The sequence below is a fragment of the Triturus cristatus genome, chromosome 7, assembly GCF_964204655.1.
Source record: "Triturus cristatus chromosome 7, aTriCri1.1, whole genome shotgun sequence".
Lineage (NCBI taxonomy): Eukaryota > Metazoa > Chordata > Amphibia > Caudata > Salamandridae > Triturus > Triturus cristatus.
This window is the reverse complement of record NC_140590.1, coordinates 1,665,236,442-1,665,260,274: the sequence shown is the minus strand read 5'-3', so window position 1 is coordinate 1,665,260,274 and position 23,833 is coordinate 1,665,236,442. Positions and strand designations below refer to the sequence as shown.

At 43.7% G+C, this 23,833-nt stretch overlaps 1 protein-coding gene across 1 annotated transcript in view; it reads right to left on the bottom strand.

The window, feature by feature from the left end:
- Window positions 1-19,607: 19,607 nt before the first annotated feature.
- The window catches only part of HRH3 (histamine receptor H3), a 42,982-nt gene continuing 38,756 nt past the window's right edge, over window positions 19,608-23,833 (bottom strand). The window contains exon 3 of the mRNA XM_085614612.1: window positions 19,608-20,924. Coding sequence (XP_085470738.1) covers window positions 20,028-20,924 — 897 coding nt within the window. The 3' untranslated portion in view covers window positions 19,608-20,027. The remainder of the gene's footprint in view (window positions 20,925-23,833) is intronic.

Below are 23,833 nucleotides of genomic sequence, written 5' to 3'. Positions count from 1 at the left end.
TGTCAGCGACGCTTGTGCAAATGTTGTTCAGCTGGTGAAGTGGTCAGCTCTGTTTGCAGATGCAAAGTGGTGAAAGGTGAAGTATTCAGCTCTGTTTGCAGGCACAAAGGGATGAATGGTGAAGTGGTCACTCTCTTCAGCGGTGAACATGCTCTCTACTGTTGCTCATGGGCATCAAGAGACTCTGCCAGGTCTAAGGCATTCCAGAGACCTTATATGATGGCTGGGGTTTGTAAATGAACCTACATTAAACACCACTAAGAGATTAAGCGATTTCTGCAACATCACATGATTTTTCTCCAAAATGTGTTTTTTCAGTTTTACTTTTTGGATTCCTGGGATGCTCTGGCATAAGATTCCCGGTTCCACCATGATTCATTTGATACAGTAAATAAACACAATAACCAAAAATACTCTCAAACTGCAGTTTAACGGAGACGTGTTTTCTGTGTAACAGACAAACGCCTGACCATGGTCCCAGCAGGGGCACGTGCCACCTAATCTAGAGACACTTCTCTCACAGGAGTTGTGCCAACTCACCTGCAGCCAAAGCTATGGGTCACGGGAAAATGGGATGGAGAGTAAGGGGGGTACAGGGAAATAGAGAAAGGGTGCACAGGGAGAGAGAAATGGGGGCATGGAGATAAATGGCGGACCGAGAGAGAACGGGGGAAGAGAGGCTGGAAGGGTGAAAACGAAAGGGAGAGAGGGCATTAGTGAGGGGGGTACCGGAAGGGGAAGGAGGTGGACAGGTGATATACATTTTAAAAAGCAGGTCTTTGGCAGTAGGTGATGACTGCTGGCAAGGACCAACACCCGGAAAGGAGGTTTGACATCCGAGCCCCCACTATTATAATGTGAAACTATCATGCAACTACAATATCACAAAAAGGTGCTAGTTTTCCAAAGACACATGACCCGCCTGATGTACACACTACAAGATTCTTATAAGTCCCAAGAACATAAAGACAAATTCATCGGGCACATTGGAAAAAAATTATACTTTTCAAATAGCCCTCCATATTAAATTTGCTCCATTTCTACGCTCGGTTAACAGATATAACTACTACCCAATCAATGGTATTCAATTGATCCACCTCGGAAGAATGAAGGCCGAGGCAGACTTGCCAGGAGTGTAACCTCTGCCCCTTACAAGTGTACGTCTCACTGAGCCCTTCTGCCGGTATTGTGTTGGACAGCTGGTTACAATTCGATCAGTTGAGCCCCTTATGTGTAGCCTTTAAACAGAAACACAGCAAAGCCCGCTTTTGTATTCGCCAGATAACTAGGAAAACCAGCTATACACGAGGCGCGAGCAGCAACCGGAGTCACAGAGGTAGAGAGACCAGCCTTGGCTGCGCCGGTTATGAATAACTTAATATCCACGGACCGGCTGTGCAAGCATCCACCCTATAGTACTGCGGTACTGTGCAAGCTTCTCTGAGGAAGGTGGCATTTTATTTATTTATAAGTTTTATATAGCGCTAGCTAGACCCGCAGGTATCTGAGCGCTTAACAAAATCGTGAACAGGAATACAGTAAATCATGCACGGAAAAACAAAAATAGGTGAGAATTCAAAATACCAAAAACAAGAGAACCCGATTTGAGATGATCAAAAGGACAGCCACCGACTATGAGCGAAGGGACTAGACCTGTACATGTGATAGTATTACTGTGTGAAGCTCCATGGGGCATTTCAGAGTTATGCTAACTGCAAAAGAGATTTTCTGACTCTTCACATGGTACCGTGATACCACAGGGTGGAAGATTGTGTGGTAGGTACTGCAGGATTGCTTCTCTTCTCCCCACGGGAGACCTGAATGTGTCCCGGGCTGGACCTTGCATCTGTAGCATTTTGATTCTTTTTAGTACAGTGAAAAAAGTAGAAAATCTGTTTGTCGTACTAGGTATCCACTCCCCGGTCCAATATGTTCTACGAGGAGAGGAACATGTGAGGGAAGTCAAGACAACAGGAGAAGAAAAGGGAAAGGAGAGGTTGAGAACAACATAACAAATCAGGAAGGATGCAATGAAATAGCCAATAGTGTTACCAATATTTAATCTAGAGCGTTAGCTAAACTGGGGACTAGAGTATTGAACAGGGGTTTTAAGTTTTGCACCTATGCACCTGTTTAATGACCCTGTAGCCAAATCGGATCTACTTAAATTCACATGAAAATTGAGACTTAAACCACCACAGGCAAAACATATCGCTGTCAGGAAGGAAGCAAGCAGTACTATTACTCTATAGCTGAGGGATATTTCTCTACTTATGAGCTTGGAAGATGGTCAGGAGTTAGACATAGAAGATATAGCAAGGCAGTAGGATATTGATGTAAGCAGGGCAGAGAGTAGTGGCCTGAAGGATAAGTCAAAATTTGTACCACCTTTGCAGGCAGAGAAGGTCATTGATGTATTAAAATGTGATGTTACATGATGTGGATGACCCGTTGAATTAGGGGGAGGATCTCGCTGTATCAGGTGCGGGAAAGAAGAGGGGGTGCAAATAACAGAGCCACTTATCCAATGTTTAATGGTACAGTAAGGATGTGAACTAAGTACAATGTATACAACATACTATGGTGAATGGATTAATTTAGGTATTTAAATGATTGTTTTCAAGAGAATGTTGAATTTTGTAAGGTTGTAAGGTTGATGAACACTTTATGGCTTTGAGGTTAGTTATACTGGTGTTTTTTGTGTTACAGCTCCGAGGAATTGGCAGAAGCCGTGAATCACGTTTTGGCTGTGCGATTTACATTTTTTATAAATAAAGAAGATAACTTGTGTTGAAGCCAACAACAAATGTTTTATGTATATTTGGAGTAAGCCATTGTGAAACACTCATAGACTGTTTATATGGACACAAAACTCTCATAGTTTTCAGGTTTTATGGCTTTGGCTGGCATCCAGAGAATGAGAAAGCGCTGGGCTTGAAACCTCACTACTGTTCGTTGCATACTGTGTGTGTATATATATATATATATATATATATATATATATATATATATATATATACATACATACAGAAAATCACAGTATCACAGTGGTGCAAGTTATGGTTACACATAACTCACAAATTTCACTATTTTTGGGCGTTTTCAAACTGTAGTGGTTTTTCTGTGAATTTCTAAGTTTTGTTTATCATAAGTGCAAATCTTACTACCTTCTTCACATATAACTCTGCATCCATCCCCGCGAGCGGCCCACCCACGGCACGCATGGTCTTCAGTGGTGCGCAGCAAGGTGCTGGTCACAGGCTCTGGTGGCCCTATGGGCGGTCAACAACCCCACAGTTTGCCATCTGGCCATAGACACATACCCTCATTTTTTACAGTGTTTTAAAATGGCAGCCACACCCTCTTTCTTTATGTTATGGTGTCCAATCACATCGTGCCGTCCAACATCGTGCATTATGTGTTTTGCTGTTTCTTCCCCACAGGGCTCCCGTGGGAGTCCCATGGATGTCCCAAGGCAACAATATAGTTATACATTTTGAAACTTAAATTTTCTAAAATGGCTGAACTCAATGACACCAAATTCCAAAAAAGCACTCTTTTTGAGTAAATATCTAGCTTTCTGCCAAACTTGGTATAATTCTGTTTGGCTGTTTTTCCTGTATCATTGTCTAATTTTGAAAATGCATGGGGAAGAAGTGTTTTGGGACCCACTCTTTTTCTCAACCTTCTCTTGACGGATTATCCTAAAACTTCCAGGAAGGACCTGGGGTGGGTGAACTTTTTCCCCCCAAAAAATTCACCCACCTCAGCTCCTTCCTGGAAAGTTTCAGGTTGATCCAGCAAGCAGGGGCTGAGAATTAGACGGTCCCAAAACCTGTTTTCCCCATGCAATTTCCCATAGAAAGTTTGAACTGTGCTACAAACAAAAAGGGTTGAACGGAAATGCACCAAATTTGGCAAAAAGCTAGATTTTTACCCCGAAGCTTTCTTTTTTGCTATTTGGTCTAAACCTGTTTAGTAGTTTTTGAAAAACTAAGGTTCAAATGTATAACTATTTCAGGCCATGGTAGTACCATTGGACCGGCAGAACAAATTCTAAGAGTTTTTGGCTGCCGTCAACATCAGCAAAGATGGTGGCCAGCCATTTTAGGACTCGGGGACTCAGTCTACATGCCCTGAAAAAATCGATCAAAATAACATACATGGGGGAAAGGCCTTGTCCGGAGGACGCTGCGGCACAACCCTGGAGGCAAAATTAATAAAAATTAATTTTGCTGTGCAGTGGTACTACCGAAGCACTGCGTCCTGCCCTTTTTCAATAAAAGGCTAGGGCCCAAGGGGGTTGGCACAGTAAATATTTTTAATGAAAATAAATACATTAAAGGAAGGGGGTCTTGGGAGGCCTCTTTCCTGCGCCATGTAATGGCCACACACCCAGGGCTTTGCAGCCAGTATGGTGTCTTGGGGACCCCATCCCCAGGGACAAAGAAATGGTTTAATTTCTTTTCCTCGTCCGCACCCACACAGGTAGAGGTCACTTGACTGCTCCTGCCCAGCTGGAGCAAAAATAGAAGCTGCTCCCACTGAGCAGGAGCACATTAAAGAATAGCTGGCTCCCACCAGCACCAGAGGATGGCTGCTGGCAGAGAAGCGGGTGGAGGCCCGGGGGGCCTTGGGTCTCCCCCTGTGGTTCCAGAGACAGAATGGAGTTGTGGGAGACCCAGGTGGGATCAAGGCACCCACAAAATGTTTTTTTTTTAAAAGTGTGTCTGACTCCTGCCCACATCCCAGGATGAGTGCAGACTGGGGAGGTGGCAGGGCTGCAGGGGGCTCAGGCCCGTCTATGGCCCCCAATGGAATGTCAAGATGTGTGTGTCTCAAGAGGGACTAGGATATCCCTAAAAAAGTGGCCAAAAAAAAATATATGAGCGGCCAGAGCTTCTCATTTATTAATCACTCCTCCTTGGCAAGGAGCGCCCTTCGTGGGCTAATTTGCATGTTTTCCTGCTTTGTGGTGCCCAATCTGGGCAGGGGCACCACTAGCATTCTACAAAAAAGTTGTGGAGTCTGCAGGAGTGCAGGAAGCCCCCATTAAATCATTTATTAAAAGTAATCCTATTTTTCCAGGGATGAATACAGCGAGGCTCCCAGGGAAAGCGAACGGTGTTAGTACCAGATCTAGAGCTGGAGTTTGTGCTCTTCAGCTAAGGATTGCAGGGGTCCCTTGTGGTAGTAAAAGAAAGACTCTAATATGTGTTTAATCGTGTTGACAAAGCCAACAGACTTAGCTTATACATTGATGCTGTCACCCTTTGACAAAGCTAATAGGCTTGCCTTTATATAATGATGTGGGCACCCCTTGACAAAACCAATAGGTTTGCTTTTATATATAATGATGTGGTGACTCCTTCAACAAAGCCAATAGTCTTGCCATGTATGTTGATGTGGCCACCTCTTGACAATACCAATATAGGCCTGCCTTTTATATATTGATGTGGTCACCCATGACAAAGCCAATAGGTCTGCCATTTATATATTGATGTGGTCACCCCTTGACAAAGTCAGTATATCATGACTCCGCTTTGTATTATGATGAGCGCTCTCATTGCCTGATCTTGTGGGGGTGTGGTTGTTGGCTGCCTCTGGTGGGGTTGGGTGCATGGGTGTCCATCACAGGCCAGTAACGGTATAGTTAGGTATAGTAGTAAGACAATATTTTGCTTTATAAGGCCCTTGAAATTCACTGAAAGACTCCAAGATGAAAGTGACATTATAGTTTGGTAGGGTAATAAGATTTTACTTTATGTTAAAAAAAATCCTCCAGAAAACAAAGGTTAAGGTGACGTTACAATTAGGGCTGGTAATAATGTCTTACTTTAACTTAAAAAAAACCTTAGCAATTCCCTGCAAAAACATATTACATCACTCATGATATGTTCACCTACATACTGGTTGACATCACTAATGACCTCTCAAATGACATCATTGATGACATCACTGATGACATCATCCAATCAGTTTGCTATACGCTTCTGGCACTGAAAGGTATTTAGTGAGCTACATCTAGTGCAAATTTTCAATAGCTTCTGTCCCGTGAATAAGTGCAAGATTTTGCACAATGCTTGGCCTTCAAAGAGGACCTGCGTGCGTGGATGACTTGAGCTGTCCGTGAAGAGTTCTCCACAGGACAAAGGCTGTGCATAGTAGAGCCTTCATCACCCAACAGGGTTTGAGAGTCTATAATTAGTACGCTGTCCGTAAAATGTTGTGCATAGCACAACAACTGTACGTAGTAGGGGCTTAGGGACTTTCATATATCACTGAGAAAAACAAAGGTTAAACTGATACTATAGTTAGGTATGATAATAACATCTTATTTTACATTTAAAATATTTGTGCCCTAAAGTAACTATAACTCACACTCTGGCTTTACACAGTGTTGTTGTCAATTATGTAATTTCAGATGTCATGAGGGATGTTATCAATGCAGTCATTGAGCATATCATGAGAGATGTAATATATGAGGGTACAAGCAGTGCATGCCAAGTGCGCCAGTTCTAGTTACTTTAGTGCACAAGTTCTAGTTACTTGAGATAACTGGAGAATTCCAGTGGTTTTGTTAGTTTAGTACATTTTTTTAACAACATTTTTCAACCTAACTATAACATCCCTTTAACTTTTGCGTTTCATTGAATTTCTAAGCTTTTTTGTTAAAGGTGAAGTAAGATGTTATTACCATACCCAGCAATAACATCGCTTTAACCTTTGTTTTTTTCAGTGAATTTCTGAGGTTTATGTTTAATGCAGAGTAACAATAAACAAAGGCTGCCATTTTATGAATTTATGTAAGGCAGGCATACTGGCTTTGTCAAATGGTCCAAGTCCAAAATAGAAAAGGCAGGCCTATTGGCTTTATCAGAGGGTCAGCCCATCAGCGCATATAAAGCAGACCTATTGCCTTTATCAATCAATCACCACAATAATTCATCAATACCTATCATTGAATGTATTCCCATGTGCATATGTGTATGTCTATAATCATTAAAAAAAATATGGTTACTCAAATAATCTTAAATAAAAAGTATTCTTATTCAAAGCCACCATTATCATGGGTTGAGTCTTTGTTTTCACATTCTTCAGCCCTCAAAATGCAGACATAGAACCAACCACAAGATGTCTAACTCCAGCTGAAGAGCATACAGCTTCAGCTCGGAGTGGTTTGAAAAAGATGTCAAACTCTTCCGGGGTCACTTATTCAATGATCCACGAGACTTATTGACAGTTTTTTGTAATGTTCTAAGGGGTCTGCTCTGCTCCCTGCAGCCCCCACAACATTTAAAAAATATGCTTGCTGGTGCACCTACTCCTTCTAGGGATAACACCAAGAGCTAAAAAAGCAAGGAGAAATCCCTTGCAGGGAATTATGGGGAACTCCCCAGCATTAGCAGAGTAGATACTGTGCTCATTTCCCCATGTTTATTTTTAATGTGCTTTTTTGGTTGTGTGCCCCGGTTCCAAAGAGGGCACCCAACAACTTTAGGCAATGTTGGCCTATGGCCCCCGTGGCTCTGCTGGCTCCCCTGCTAGCACCCAATCAGTGTGCAGCGGGACCTGGCAATCTTAATTTTTATTAAGTTGGTTAAGTTGGTGCCCTCTTCCCACCCGTGCACCCACAACCTTTTCTGCCAAAATTATTTAGCAAACCAAAAAATCAATTTCCTATGTAAATGTGGTCCTAACTGTAACTACCCAGTGGCAACTGCCACTGGTATGTATGTATATATATCTATATATCTATATATCTATATATCTATATCTATATATATATTCACTGAAAAAACCATAGGTTTCAGACATGTTATAGTTAGCGGAAATTTTACTGATAAAAAACCAATGAAATTCCCCCGTTATAGTTAGTGCAGGCAACTATAACTCACGCGACCGCAATCCTCTGCTGATGCTAATACTGTATTTAGACACTTATTTGCCCATGTCTTCTTCCATAAGTTTTTAGCTATACATATATTAGAAATATTTTTTTTTCATAAAGACACATATGTCATCAGCAGAAGATTGCGGTCGCGTGAGTTATAGTTGCCTGCACTAACTATAACGGGGGAATTTCATTGGTTTTTTATCAGTAAAATTTCCGCTAACTATAACATGTCTGAAACCTATGGTTTTTTCAGTGAATTTGCAAGGTTTTTTAAATGCTAATTCCTAACTATAACGTGTGTGAAACCTATGGTTTTTTCAGTGAATTTGCAAGGTTTTTTAAATGCTAAGTTACTTTACGCCATTCGTGGCTTGCACGCCCACTTAACGCAGTTCGTTCCGTGCGCGCACGGTGCGCTTCGCGCACCGTGCGCGCACGGTGAGCACGCGGTGCGCTTCGCGCACCGCGCGCCCACTTTACGCAGTTAGTGCCATACACGCAAGGTGGGCACGCAATGCGCTAAGCGCACCGCGTGCCCACGTTACGCACCGTGCGCACATGGAGGACATATTATGCGCTTCCTTGTGATAGGTAATCTGTTAAATTTAATTTGTAAGTGATGACAATAATATGCCATGCACAGAGAGTGTTTTTTTTTTTATTAAAATTTTTAGCGTAAGCGCACCGTACGCGTACGGTAAGCGTAATCGGCGAAATTTTCAAAAAATAAAAATTTACCGTTTTTGGCCTTTGAGGACTCAACTAACATGGCTATGTGCATGGGCGCTGTCTAAACAGCCCCTTTATATGTTTTTTGCCTTTATTTACATCCCCCCCCCTCAGAGTGCGAGAGAGAAAATGGCGGACGCCGCTTCCTGGTTTCGACCGATTCGAATGTTTACTTAGATGTAACAGCCAATCAGAATCGCGCTCGCGCACGCCACCGTACGCGTACGGTAAGCTTACGGTAAGCGTACCGTAAGCTGGCTCAGATATATATATTGATTTAAAGGCTATTTTCTCAGAATCTACTGAACAGATTTACACCAAACCTACAAAAGGCACTTCCTTGACCTGAGGACTACCTCTCTGCCAAATTTCTAGTAATTCTGTTCAGCCGTTCGGGCTGTAGCCCTGTCTAAAGGTCCTATGGAAAAATGCATGGGAAAAACGCGTTTTGGGACCCCCCTTTTATCTCAGCCCCCGCTTGACGAATCCCCCCGAGACTTTCAGGGTAGGAGCGGAGCGTAGCGCCCCACCTATTTTGAGAAATTCGCGAGGATTCGTCGACCGGCGCCAAAGTTATTCAAAATAGAATGTTGCGGATTTCCTATGGAAAAGGGGTCCTAACTATAACTACCTACTGGCGACCGCCAGTAGGTAATATATATATATATATATATATATATATATATATATATATATATATATATATATATATATTCCGCAGAGTGGCGTCTTCATGTTCTGGGGCACCTGGAGGAATGTTGTACGCGGCAGGCTCCAAGCCGCGGAAGATGCACCACCTGAAAATGACAGGACTGCGAGGCTGTGAATTTTAATCGCCTGCCAGCACGAGGGATGCGTAATTTGAACCAGGAAAGCAATCCAGCAGCCCACTGGAGGGCTGTGCAAAACAATAAAGAATTTGGGGTTTAAAAACATTTTGGCAGGAAAACGGACCCTACTGGAAGGGTTAAATTGACTTCATTACCCAGCATGCCACTTACTGGCAAGTGACTGCATTTTGGGAGTAAAAGATGTGAAGTACTCACCGGATCTTGCCAAGTTCCCCCTCCCCCTATGATTAAGGTGTTTGTTACATATATATATATATATATATATATATATATATATATATATATATATATATATATATATATATATATATATATATATATATATATATATAGATAGTATAACTTGTGCACCTCCATATACAGTGCAGTGAACTTAATAGCCACACTACATCAACTATAACTCGCGCCTCCTCCATGATACACTCCTTATATCATTTCATTTTATATCACACTCATACCATCTGAACATATAGCATTTATAATAACACCTATGACACCACAAAACACATCATTTGTCATAACACAGTGCATGGTAGAGTGGCGAGTTATAGTTATCGTAGAGTGGCTACTAACTTCATGGCACTGTATATGGAGGTGCGCAAGTTTTGTTAATTTGAAGGTTGTGCGTAAAATATAAATTTAAGGTACAACTATAACGTTGGAATATGTAATGTTTGTATAGTTTGAGCTTGGTTTGTATAGAAGGTATAATCATTGAAATGTGGTGCCTAAATTATAAATTTAAGGTATAACTATAAATTTGGATTTCTAATGTTTGGATCCTTTAAGTTTGGTTTATATAGAAATAATAAATATTGTTTTCCTAACTATCCAACAAGGGCTTAACCTTTGTTTTTTCCATTGAATTTAAATGTTTTTAAAAAAAAGGGTTTTAAATCACAGAGTCCAGTGTCGAGTAGAGTGTTGTACAGTAGAGTGGGGGAGAGTGTCATAGAGTGTAGTGTCGTAGACTGGAGTAAAGTGTAGTGTAGTCGAGTGGTGTAGCATACAGTGGAGTAAAGTGTGACAGAGTTGAGTGGTGTTTTGTACAGTAGCATGGCGTGCAGCGCAATAGAGTGGAGAGTTGTAGTGTAGAGTCAAGTAAACCGTCATCAATGGTTGTGGCATCTTGTACAGTACAATGGAGTGGTGTGACGTAGAGTGTTGGAAAGTGTTTTAGAGTGAAGTACAGTGTCGTACAATGGAGTGTGCGAGCATAGAGTGGAGCAGAGGGTTGTACAGTGTAGTCTAGGACTATAGAGTGGTGTACAGCATGGTGCAGTGGCACATAGTGTAGTAGATTCTTGTAGAGTGGAGTAGAGTGTGGTAGAGTGGAGCAGTGTAGAGTGGAGTGTTGTACCATGGCATATATTGGGGTAACGTGTTGTGCAGTAGAGTAGAGTGGAGTGGAGTCCAGGGGTGTGCTGTAGCATAGAGTAAAGAAGTGTGTTGTACAGTAAAGTGGGATGGAGTAGAGAGGAGCGGCATAGCATACAGTGTAGTAAAGAGTTATAGAGTGGCATGATGTGCTGTACTGTGGAGTGGACTGGTATGTTATAAAGTATTGGAAAGTGTCGAAGAGTGGAGTAGGATGGAGTGCCACAGAGCGTATCACAGTGTTGTCTAATCGAGTGGTGTGGAGTAGAGTACACTGCTGTACAATATGGCAGAGTGGAGTGGCATAGACTGTCATAAAGTTGAGTGGCATAGAATAGAGTACAGTGGAGTGGCTTAGAGTGCAGTAGTGGAGTACAGTGGAGTAATGTCTCATAGAGTAAAGTATAGTAAAGTGGGTTGGAGCGGCAAAGAGGGAGTTGTGTAGAGTATCGTAGACTGGAGCAGAGTGTCGCACAGTGGCATAGAGAAGAGTAGAGTGATGTAGACTTTCATTGGCAGGAGTAAATAGTTGTACAGTGGAGTGCAATAGAATAGAGTATAGTGTGGTAGAATGGAAGGACATACACTATCTTTTAGCATGATGCAATATAGTTGAGCAGAGTACAGTGGAGTGGTGTGGAGTGGAGATGGGCAGATTTAAGTAGCATACATTGGAATAGCGTTGAATTAAGTGGTGTAGAGTGGAATGCCATACCGAGAAAAAGCGTATAGTGGAATGGCATATATCAGAGTGACATACAGTGGAATAGTCTTGGGTGTACAGTGGAGTGACGTAGAGTGGAAGTATGCACAGTGGAATAAAGTAGAATACAGTGGAGTGGCAAAGTGTGGTGTGGTGATGACTGGAGTGGCGTACAATAGACTAGCAGAAAGTGGGATGGAGTGGTGTAGAGTGGAGTGGCATAGAGAGGAATGGGGTAGAATAGAGCACATTGGAGTGGTGTATAGGGTAAAAGCATACAGTGGACTGCCGTAGAGTGGAGTGGGGAGAGTGGAGTAGCGTAGAGTTGGATTGCAATGAGTGGAGTATTGTAGAGTGTTATTGCATGTAGTGGAACAGCATGTAGTGAAGTGGGGTGGAGTACGGTGGAATGGAGTAGACTGAAGTGGCATACAGTGGAATTGGCATAGAGTGTAGTGGCATACAGTGGAGTTGCCTATAGTGGAATAGCGTGGAATGGCGTACAGTGGAGTGGCGTGGACTGGAGTGGCATAGAGTGGAGTAGCACAGAGTGCAATAGCATACAGTGGAGTGGCATAGAGTGGAGTTGTGTATAGTGGCATGGCATACAGTGAAGTGGCGTAGAGCAGAATATCTTACAGTGGAGTAGCGTAGAACCTATATTGGGTAGATTGGAGTGGCGTAGAGTGAAATAGTGTAAAGTGGAGTGGCGTATAGTGTATTGGCAATGAGTGGAATAGCATAGAATGAAGTGACATAGAGGGGAGTTCTATATAGTGGAACAGCATAGAGTGGAGTGGTGTAGAGCGGAAGAGCTCACAGTGGATTTGCATAGACTGGAGTGTCGTATAATGGAGTGGTGCAGAGTATAATAGTGTACAGTGGAGTGGGGTAGAGTGGAGTGGCACACAGGAGATTTGCAGAGTGGAATGGCGTATAGTGGAGTGATGTAGAGTGGAATGCCATAGATTGGAATAGCATACAGTGGTGTGGAGATGAATGGAGTGGCATAGAATGTACTGTTGTAGAGTGGAATGTGGCATTTTAAAGAGACATAGCGTGAAAGTGGGTGAACTGATGTAGATGGAATGTAATTTGGTATTAGGTGTAAATAGTGTGAGTAGTGTTTAAGTTATAAGTGTCAAAATACTTAGTTATATATTGTGCTGCTGTATGCCATTGTAACTTTGCAGCATTCCGCGGTATGTGCCGATGACATGGCATTATATGATTGCTAATGGCTGTCTTTAAAAAACATAAAAGGCAGTCATGTAGTTTTCAGCATACTTTGGCTGTGTTCTGGCTTTGGGCCGTAGAAATAGGTTAAGCAGTAGGTTTTATTGTTGCACCATAGCTATTACCACTTTATTAAAGTGGTAATACATTGTGTATCTGTTTATGTTTTTCTATATATTTGTAAACATTTTATGGTGAACTGCACTAGTACCTAAAAGTGCAGTGGTAGTTAAAGAAAAAATTAAAAAATATCTAAAATTAAAAAGACACTGTGGTACACTATATTAGCGTTTTGACCTTGATCAAGACCGAGAAGGTCGAAACACGTTGGTGATGGCAAGGAAATAAAATTGCTGAAACAAAATTCTGGGGTGTGAGGTATTTTTGTCAATGGTATATAGTGTGTTGTGAACAGCATTACTGTACAGGATTGTAAGATTGCTCCATGTCGGTGGATCATAATTACAGGTGGTTTGGTGTTTATCCCGTCTGGCATTTACTACATATGATAAAGATCGCACCTTCTGATTGTTCACCTGCTAAATTTTGGCATAATAACTCTCCTTCGAATTATCGGGAGGAAAAGACCTGTTAAACACTGGCACTAGTGGATTTTGGTGCACGAAAGTCCTCAGTTAAGCCCTGTTTTTGAGGACAAAACCCAGAATAGGCAATAATTATGGCACCTGGGTAATTATGATGCCCAGGATAGTGAATTTTCTCTGCATCACTGATCAAATATTGGAAACAAAAATATAGTGTGGACAGAATATCGTGCTAAAAATATTGACGACAAAAATATCGAGAAAGTAAGTGCAAATAGGTAAGTCTAGATTTACTATTCTTAACTCCACATCTACGTACCTCGCAGATATATATATCGTCAAGGTACATATATGTGGAGTTATATATAGTAAAACTTTACTTACTTATAGAAACGCATCTTCGCTATATTTTTGTCGACGATATTCATGAAACAACATTTTGTCCCACAATATCGTTGTTTCCAATATTCTGTCTAAACACCAGTTTATCGGGTGTGAAAATTGCTGCATCCAATAATGAGGCACTGGTAATGGAGGCCTTGCTCTTTTTCAAAGTACCCTCTAAATAAAGTACTTTTATTAGCTACATGCCTATAGCTTAAATGCAAACAATGAAGTGATATCCTAAAACTTTTTAAAACATTTAATCTTAGCTGATTCAGTGATTGTTTGTGAAAGGACTCACCTTTTATTATTGCCATCAGGTGCAGATGATAGCGGAGGTCTAAACCACTTCTATGCAATGCCCCCTTTCTTGAAATGGTTTAGACTCCCTGAGTGGCCACTGTTCAATAAGCTTCTGAAGTCTAACAGAACAATGATTATAGAACCAGCTGTATTCTTGTCTTCCAGGTTGACCCACTCTACGCAGATCTTTGTTAACAAGGGCGTAAGCTTGGCAGAGCACAGATGACAGAACCATTTATCTTTGTCTCCAAGGCTGATCCATTCTGTGTGATCAGTGGTCAACAAGACTATACAATTTGGCAGGACAAGGATGACAGAACCACCCCTATTATCATTTCCCAGGCTGATCCACTCTACAAGTGCCCACGGCCAACAAGAGTGTCAAGTTTGCCAAGACTTGTTGGATAAGCCACCCTACCTTTGTATTCTTAGTCGACAAACTCTATGAGCAAACTGTGGTCAACAAAGGTGTCAAGTCTGGCTCGGCATGGAGGCCCGAAAAACCCCTATCTTTGTCTCCAAGGTTTATATATTCTATGAGCAACTGGGTCAACAAGTTAAGTCTAGCACTATATGGCCAATAGAACCACCTCTAGCCTTGTCTCCAAGGTGAGCCACTTGGTGAGCAACCAACAGTCAACAAGGGCATAGAGTTTGGCTGTACGTGGAGGAAAGAGGCACCTATATCCCCTCATCTTCCAGGCTGACCCACTCATTGAGCATCCCGTTGATCTGCACAAGCACATCTGTAGACCTACAGAAGCAAAATTTCTTTGTGAGTCACAGTAGAGCTGGGTATTTGGTCGTGGCACAATGGACAGTGTACAACCTGTGCTTGAGTACCCACCATTGTTTTAAGAACCAGACACATAGTCATTCTGCCACAACTGCAGCTCTGATTGCAATAAATTAGCAGCATCAGCAACCTTGACTCCATAACCAAGAAACCCATTATCACAAAGAAATTATGAACAAAAACACAAGCATATTTTTGTGGGGGATAGGAGAGAATGGATGAGATATGAGCTTCACATGAATGTGGGGAAGTAGAATTCAGGCCTTTCCCATCAAATAAGAAGAGAAATGGCCACAAACATACATTATGTTAATGATAATTGTCCACTCAATTAGAGATCCCAACTGTTTGGGGTGGGAGGTTGTCTTTTTGCCAAACATTCATCTGCTGCTGTGATGGGCACACTGCCAGCAAAACTGATGCTGGATATGTCACCATATTGTTAGACCATGCTAGGCATTGTTTCATTTTTAGATATAAACCCTTTGTGAAAAATGCCACTTTTGTGTGTACACCCCCATTTGTTGCTGTATTTTATTTCGGGTTTGTAGACTGCACACTTTGGTTTCTGCTTCCATTGCCCATTGTATGTGCTCTGATCCTTAAAACATGTAAAATGTGGATAATACCTGATGAGCATACTTAACTTTCCTGTAAGACCATATTATATGGTGTAGAAAGTACACTCATTGTATAGTAAGTTAAATGTTACCTGTGGCCTGCAGCACTTATTTCCATCCACTAATATTATGAGGAAAACAAAGCTTCGGGCCTATTAATGCAACCTGGCTGCTGCAGTTTAAACCTGCAGTCCAACTGTCAAATAACCCTTTTTTTGACATGAGAAAACCCTACCTTTTGAATATTGTTAAATCATCCCTAAGTGAGCCTTGTAGTCCTCAAAGTAGGATGCTAGTATTTAAAAGTGGGACATTGAGAACTTCAATGTTGCCATTGTCCAACTGTGACAATCCCCCAAAAGCTATTTTCACTGTGGAAAGCTAGATTACAGATTAAAATATTAATTTTACCATCTCAGGCTTTTGACACGCTAGAGACATGAATCAACCACAATTTCTAATATTTATTAAAAATTCTATTCAATGATGAAGTTAGAATTTTAATAAATATTTAGGAAAAGTAGCTTTCAGAATGTTACCTTTCCCTGCCTGAAACTCATTGAGGGTAATTTGCATTAGCCTGCCAGCAGCTGCCCCTGTTAGTGCTTAGCTTTGATGATGTGTGAAAACTGCTCCTACAGCAGAGACAATGGCTTGGGCTTCATGACAGGATGGGCTGGGAGTGAGGTGTGGGAAACCTGTCAGCCCACAAAAAGGAGCTGGGAGAGTTCAGGTTTTAATTTACTTCAAAGGGACAAGAGTGAGATCTATCTATTTACAGTCAAGTATAAGGGGAAGCCTGAAGAAACAAGCCATTGATGGTTAGGCACTCTGTAGCCAATTGGGCATCAACCTAGAGGGAAAAGAAGCTGGTTTCAGTACCAATTTGGAGTAGCTGAGGAGGAGGGGACTTCTTGTTTCCCTAAACAGACTCCTTGATGGCCCCCAGGACCTTTCAGGGGCAGAGGGCTTGTGCCAGCTCAGATTTCCCTTAGAATAGTGAACTCTAAGATTTGAAGTATGGTAAAGAATGCGCTATAAAAGTAGTAAAGGTTGCCCCAGGGAACCTTTTCACCATTGGTTATTGAGTGACTAGGAGTGACCCCCACCCACTGGCTAGTGAAAGTTACAAACCTGGCACCTCACCTTGTGGCCGAACAGTAGTTTGCTATGGTGGATACTCTCCGCCATGGCCAAACTTCTCCAACGGCCTGACAGAGTAAAGGCCATCAGAGAATTGGCTATATGTTCACCCACCTAATTTAGATGGGTGGACATATAGCTATTTTTACTGCCCTTCAAACCCTGGTGAAAAGGGGTCATAAAATACTTTAAATGCTCCAAACCCACCATGGGAGAGAACGCCTTCGAAGGGAGCATTTGTTTTTTATTTCCAAAAAGAAAATCCTGCTTTGTGATTTTCTATTAAAAAAAAAAAAAATGTTTCATGGATGACTCCATCAAGTTGACGGAGCCATGCGTCAAACTTAAAAAAGCTTTGACAGGAAATGCCATGATGGAGGATCAGTCTGCGAGATAGGGTTTGTGATGTGCCAGAAAGTGTGGCGCCTTGCTATGTTTGCGTTGTGTGTGTTCAATAAGTATGTAACACGGTGCAACCAGGATAGGGGAGGTACCCTATAACCCCTATGTGTGTGTGGGAGAAAACCCCACACTTTATGAGAAAAGCAAAACCACTTCCGGAACAGAGGTGAACCAGTGCCTGTGCCTCGTACCAGCGTACTCGCTGAAGGTCATGGTCAATGGCGCACCCGCCTGTTAACTGTCGTTGGAACGCTGCAGTTTTAGGATCGCCGGTGCTCTGGTACTCTACGGCATACCCGCTGCGCAACTTACTGCACAGGCACTTTCCTTTCAGGATCTCCGTCTTTTCGGTTTTCCTGCTTTCTAATACCCATTATTGGTTTGATTTTCCGCTTCCGAACTTAGATCAGCCGCTTGGATTTTTTTCACCGGCGAGGCGGTTGCCTTGAACAGTTCTACGTGTTGCGTTACAGGCATACCCACCGCACAACCCTCTACACAGACAATTTCCTCACAGGTTCTCTGTTACTCCGGTTCATTTGCTCCTGTAACCATTGATTTTTTGACTTTCCATTACCGAAGACAGACCAGCTGGTTTGGCATTATCACCGGCTAGACGCTTGTTTAGAAGGTTCCATGTTTTGCATTACAGCCCTGAAGAAGTCACGGGATACTTCCCACTGTGACGAAACACGTATTGGCTGGTTGTGCTTGTCGATAACAATGAGTTAAACGAATTGAAAACTTTCCGCAAACCTTGAATGGAGTTATTAAGGATATTTGTGATATCAGAAACTCTGCTACTAAGCATATCTACCTAAAAACGTGTGCCCCGGGTTTTGTTTTTATGATGGTGGATCATGCCAATGGTTTAAAAATTATAGCCAGCTTGGCGGTCATTTATAAATTTGGCTGGCGGGATTCTGTTAGGGCAATGGAGTAATACACTCCATAGTTCTGACAGAGGTTACCCACCCGCCAAATAAGAAATCAGGCTCTCATTCTGAAATCTCAGAAAATTTCTTGAGGAATGGGACCAACCACCCAAGTCAATCCACTCAAGGTACGGATTTTTTGGACAAGGAAGCCAGGTTGGCCCCTCTCAAAGCTTTTTGCCACCAGAAAATCCAGTTCTGCGAACTCTCTGGGCAAACCTATTCAACTTTGGTGTGAGATTCTTGATACCGCCTGCTGCCTTGTCCCACTGATGGAATACTAGTACCAAAAAAACTGAATAAATCTGAAGGTAGAATTCTTGACTGGGTAAAGCACCAAGAGCATCCCCGAAATGTGTCTGTCTCCCATCTGAGCATTTCCTGCCAAAACCAATGGCTTCAGTAGGTCCTGGCTCACCTTCTATCTAACTTTGAAGGAACTTCACCAGATGTAGCCTGCTGCCTTGTCCCACTGGAAGATTCTCACTTCCAATTTATAGACTAAGTCAGAAGATCACAACTTTGGGATGAGCCTGCTTGGCATATTCAACCAGAACTCCATCACAGATGGCCTGAAATCATGCCTAGGTCAAGGTCACATGAGAAGAGTACTTTTTGGCCCAGCTTACTGGATTTTTACTGTTTTGGTGTCATTTTGTTTATTACATTTTTCTTCATTTCTTTATAAATTGGACTGGGATTTTTAGTTTATGTTTTTGACTTTTTAATTGCTTTGGTACTTCTAAATGCTTCACATGGTATTCAGACCGAATATCGAAAACACAAATATTGTGGGACAAAACATTATGCCAAAAATATAGAGGACAATATTATATGGAAGGTAAGTTCTATAGGTATGTAAACTTTTACTATACATAACTCAACAAATATGTACCTTGAGGATATATATGTCTTTATGGTATGCAGATGTGGAGTTAAGAATGGTAAATCTATACTTACCTATCTTCCCTTACCTTCTCGATATTTTGGTCCTCGATACTTTTGACACATTATTCTGTCCAAACGATATTTGTATTTTCGATATTCTGTCAGTGATCTGCATTCCACATGCTCTCTAAGATAAGCCTGTCTATTCTGTACCACATCTACCAGGGGTTGAACTAATTTTTAATTAATTGAAACCTTTGCTTGTCCCTAACAGGTTAGTGACTTTATTACTGGTTGTGGACCACCATCCACCCAATTAATAATTCATGCTATTACACCATGACAACTGGATAGCGGGATTTTTTGTCTAGGAAAGAAAAAAATAGCCTTGAGGTGCAAGGGGGTTTCTTCCTGTACGTCAACAAAGACTTTGAGGGGCAGCCAATGGTTGCATCTGGCATCTGGCAGCTGGCGACGGCTCCTCCAGCTCAAAATCAGCAGTTGTTGCACCTCGAAATGTCAGTGCTTCTTCTCAACCAAACTTTAAATGAGGCCCATAGTTCCAGGACACTTCATTGATGATGACAGCTGCACTTTAAAAGATCCACAAAATATAACATAGCATAGTATAACATAATACAGGATAGATCTCATGACATAACACACCTAGGTTTTTGTGTCTCAGTAAAGGCACAGATTTATGGATAAGCTAAAGATACATTATCCTTTTTTAATCCGACATTTAAAGTGTGCCCTCCCAGAGGGGTCATCTGGAGTCAACTTGAATTACTAGGATGAGTGTAAGGGTCAAGTATTGAACATATTTGTAAAAATGTTTTTAACAGTACAGTTATACATAACAATGTGTGTCACAGTAGAACTATGAAATGTATCTAGCAGCCCATTCCATTTTAGGAATGGAGAATAACTCAGCAGTTGACTGGGAATTGACTGGACACACAAGGTGGCATATTTAACACAATTTGTGTTTAGGTAATTGACAGATGCTGGAACATCATGGTCATTTTACAACTCATCTTTCTTAGCAACAACAGTTAGATGTGATGAGGACTGAACATTGTACAATGCACACCCACTAACACTCGAATGGGCATACGCTAAGCTCCAAAAATAAAAGAGCTGTTGTTCGCACCTTCCCTCGTGGAATCACTGGCAGCAGTGGGCATGAAAGACTGGACATGGTCCCTTTATAATGCCTCATTTCCAGCACTTTTTGAAGGATGTGTGTGGCTGGATCTTGAGCTTCTGGGGGCACAACAGTTTCCTGAATGCCCGCTTGAAGCTGTAGTGGCAAAGCGGGTACAGAATAGGGTTAACAGCCGAGTTCACCCAAAGAAGCCAGAAGGAGACCTCATACCAGTAGTCGGGCACACAGTGGTCCTGGCAGGCGGCCCTGATGATCATGAGCAGCGTGTATGGTGCCCAGCAGAGCCCAAAGATGCAGACAATTACGGCCAGAGACTTAGCCACTTTCCTGTCTCTTGAGAGACGGAATCGGTGGGCAATGTTCTGCGACATCAGCTTCATCTTCTTCTCTAGGGAGGGTGTTGAGGCTGTAGGGTTTTTGCAGATCCTGTTGAGGGACCTAGTCATGCCCTTGCATGGCACAGTGCTGCCCCCAATGGATATCAGTGATGCCCTCTTGGGGGATGGTGCTGGCGCCTGCGGGGCCTCTTCAGAATCATGGAGGTCCACTGACTTCCTCTGCTTCTGATGCAGGGATGTCATGACCCTTACAGAGCTACGCTTTGAGTCTGGAATGCCCCTAGCATCATCAGTAAAGGACGGGCTCCGGATCTCATGGGGATGATCCGACCGGCCACGGGCGCGCCTTTGGATGTTCAGGTAGATGCTCAAGTTGAAGAAAGTAACACTGAGGAAAGGTGTGAAGAACTCAAGGGTGGAAGCGGTGATGAGGAAGTACCAATTGTAGTAGAATTCTGCAAAGCATTTTCCATCCGGTATGATACTGTGTCCCACAATGTACTCCCAACTGATGATGGCTGGGCCATAGAGGAGAAAGGCCAGAACCCACACCATTGTCATCTTCAGCACTGCGCTCCTGCTGTTGCCCTGCTGGGCTCTATAGGCCACCTAGAAAAACAAGAACATAGTAAAACATTATATTAAGATCATGGAATTAAAATGTATGTTAATAATAATTCATAATTGTGATGGCCTGTGGCAGAAGGGACCATGCCAAGTCCAACAATATTTTTCATGGGTATTTGGATAAAATAAATTTACATTAAGAAATAATATTAAATTTATATAGCTTGTTCTCGCAACTGTTGCGCCAAGGGAGTCCAAGGTGTATATTGCACTGCTAACACCTGAGTCGGTTGCCACCTGCCATTGGACCAATTTGCTGCTCCCATTGCGGTGTACTATCCTCAACCGAGGCAGATATGAAAGCTGTTATTGCAACAAAAATAATGAATTTGCTCTGTTCCTCCCAGACTATTTTATTACAAATTAATATCAGAGTACCTATTATATTGTTATCTTTTTAAAATTAGAAAACATAATAACAGTACAGTTCTGACACATAGGTGCCGATTCCGATCCGGTAAAATTATTTCCCGTACGATTCGTATCCGTATTTTTTTACGTACGAGTCGTACAAGTCCCTTACAAGTACGGGCAAGTACGATTCGTATGTGAAAAATACATACGAATCATATCGGGAAAATTCCCCGACACGTCCTCGTATCGGGAAAAGTCCCCGACACGTCCCCGTACATTTTTACGTACAATTGGTAAAAATGAAGTCCGAGCGCGCAAGTACGATCCGTCCCGTCCGTACGAATATACAACCGCATGTAAAATGGCCCGTACGGAGCGAACGCTGAACCACACATGTACACAGATAAACTTGTGCCCGCGTACGAGTCACACAGCCCCCCCACCCCCCGCATATGTCAGCACCGTACCCCCATACGTCCGCACCGTACCCCCCATGTCCACACTGTACCCCAGCCCCCTACGTGTATGCGCCGTACCCCACCTCCGTACCACAGCCCCATACCTGTGTGCACCGTACCCCAACACTGTACACCAGCCCCGTACCTGTGCGCACCGTACCCCAGCCCCGTGTCTGTACACACCGTACCCCAGGCCCATAAACCATGCCCGTGCCTGTACGTACCTTACCCCAGGGCCGTACACCATGCCCGTGCCTGTACGCACCGTACCCCAACACCGTACACCAGCCCCGTGCCTGTACGCACCATACCCCAACACCGTACCCCAGCCCCGTGCCTGTATGCACCGTACCCCAGGCCCGTACACCATGCCCGTGCCTGTACGCACCGGACCCCAACACCGTACACCAGCCCCGTGCCTGTACGCAACGTACCCCGGCACCGTACCCCAGCCCCATGCCTGTACGCACCGTACCCCATGCCCGTACACCATGGCCGTGCCTGTACGCACCTTACCCCAGGCCCGTACACCATGCCAATGCCCGTACGCACCGTACCCCAACACCGTACCCCAGCCCCGTGCCTGTACGCACCGTACCCCATGCCCGTATACCATGGCCGTGCCTGTACGCACCTTACCCCAGGCCTGTACACCATGCCCGTGCCCGTCCGCACTGTACCCCAACACCGTACACCAGCCCCGTGCCTGTACGCACCGTACCCCAGGCCCGTACACCATGCCCGTGCCTGTACACACCTTACCCCAGGCCTGTACACCATGCCCGTGCCTGTACGCACCCTACCCCTACACCGTACCCCAGCCCCGTGCCTGTACGCAACATACCCCAACACCGTACCCCAGCCCCGTGCCTGTACGCACCGTACCCCATGGCCGTACACCATGGCCGTGCCTGTACGCACCGTACCCCAACACCGTACACCAGCCCCGTGCCTGTACGCACCCTACACCAGGCTCGTACACCAGCACCCTCACCCAGCATCGCGTATGTACGAGTTGTACAACACCATTGCATATGTGACCACTGTACAACAACATAGCGTATGTACGCACCTTACATACGCGAAAACGACTCGTACTGAACCAGGATACTGTCAAACAGCACAAGGAGGGTCAATTCGAAGGCACAACACCACAAAACACGTCCACAGGATAAAATCCATCGAAAACACTGACCTGGCACATCCAAACAGGCAAACAGAGGCCAAAACCACAACCACCTCTTATAACACACCCACCAAAAGTTCAAACCCAGCCACACCCACAAATGGACCAATAAAAAGGGCCCACACGCACAAACCATGAGCCTTTGCAACAGACCCACTGCTGCCAGACCCCACAGACAAACAACTGCACCTTACTCACACCTTAACTACACCTCAAACTCACACACCTTCACACAACCACCTTCACAAACACCCCCTCTTCACATTCACACCCACACCGTCACATCCACACCCACACACCCACAACCATCCACATCCACACCCCACACCATGCCCACAGACAAGAATCCAAAGTTCACAAGGGAGGAGCTGGACATCCTTGTCAACAAAGTCATCAGAGTCGAGCCACAGCTCTTTGGAACATTGGTCAGACAGACCAGCATAGCTGAGAAATCAGCCATGTGGCAGAGGATCGTCGATCGGGTCAATGCTGTTGCGCCCATCAGAAGGGCCAGGCATGAATGCCAAGCCAGGTGGTACGATCTGCGCAGGGCAGTCAAGCGCAAGATGAACGAACAATATGCCCAGAGTAACATCACTGGAGGTGGGCTGCCCCGCAGACCGGTACATTACCATCCCTGGGAGGAGAAGGTGATGGCCACGCTTCCGCCGGTGGGAGTACACAGACTTGAAGGAGTCGCAGAGCCTGGTGAGTACACAAACAACTCACGTAACATGGGGGGAACGGCATCCACACCCCAACCACAGCTAATGCACGCAACTACCCCAAAGCCCTCACCGGACACAACCACACTCAAAAACCACGCACATGCCACTAACGGGTCCATGCCCCATTCACCAAGCAAGGCCATGCCAAGTCACAGGCTACATGAA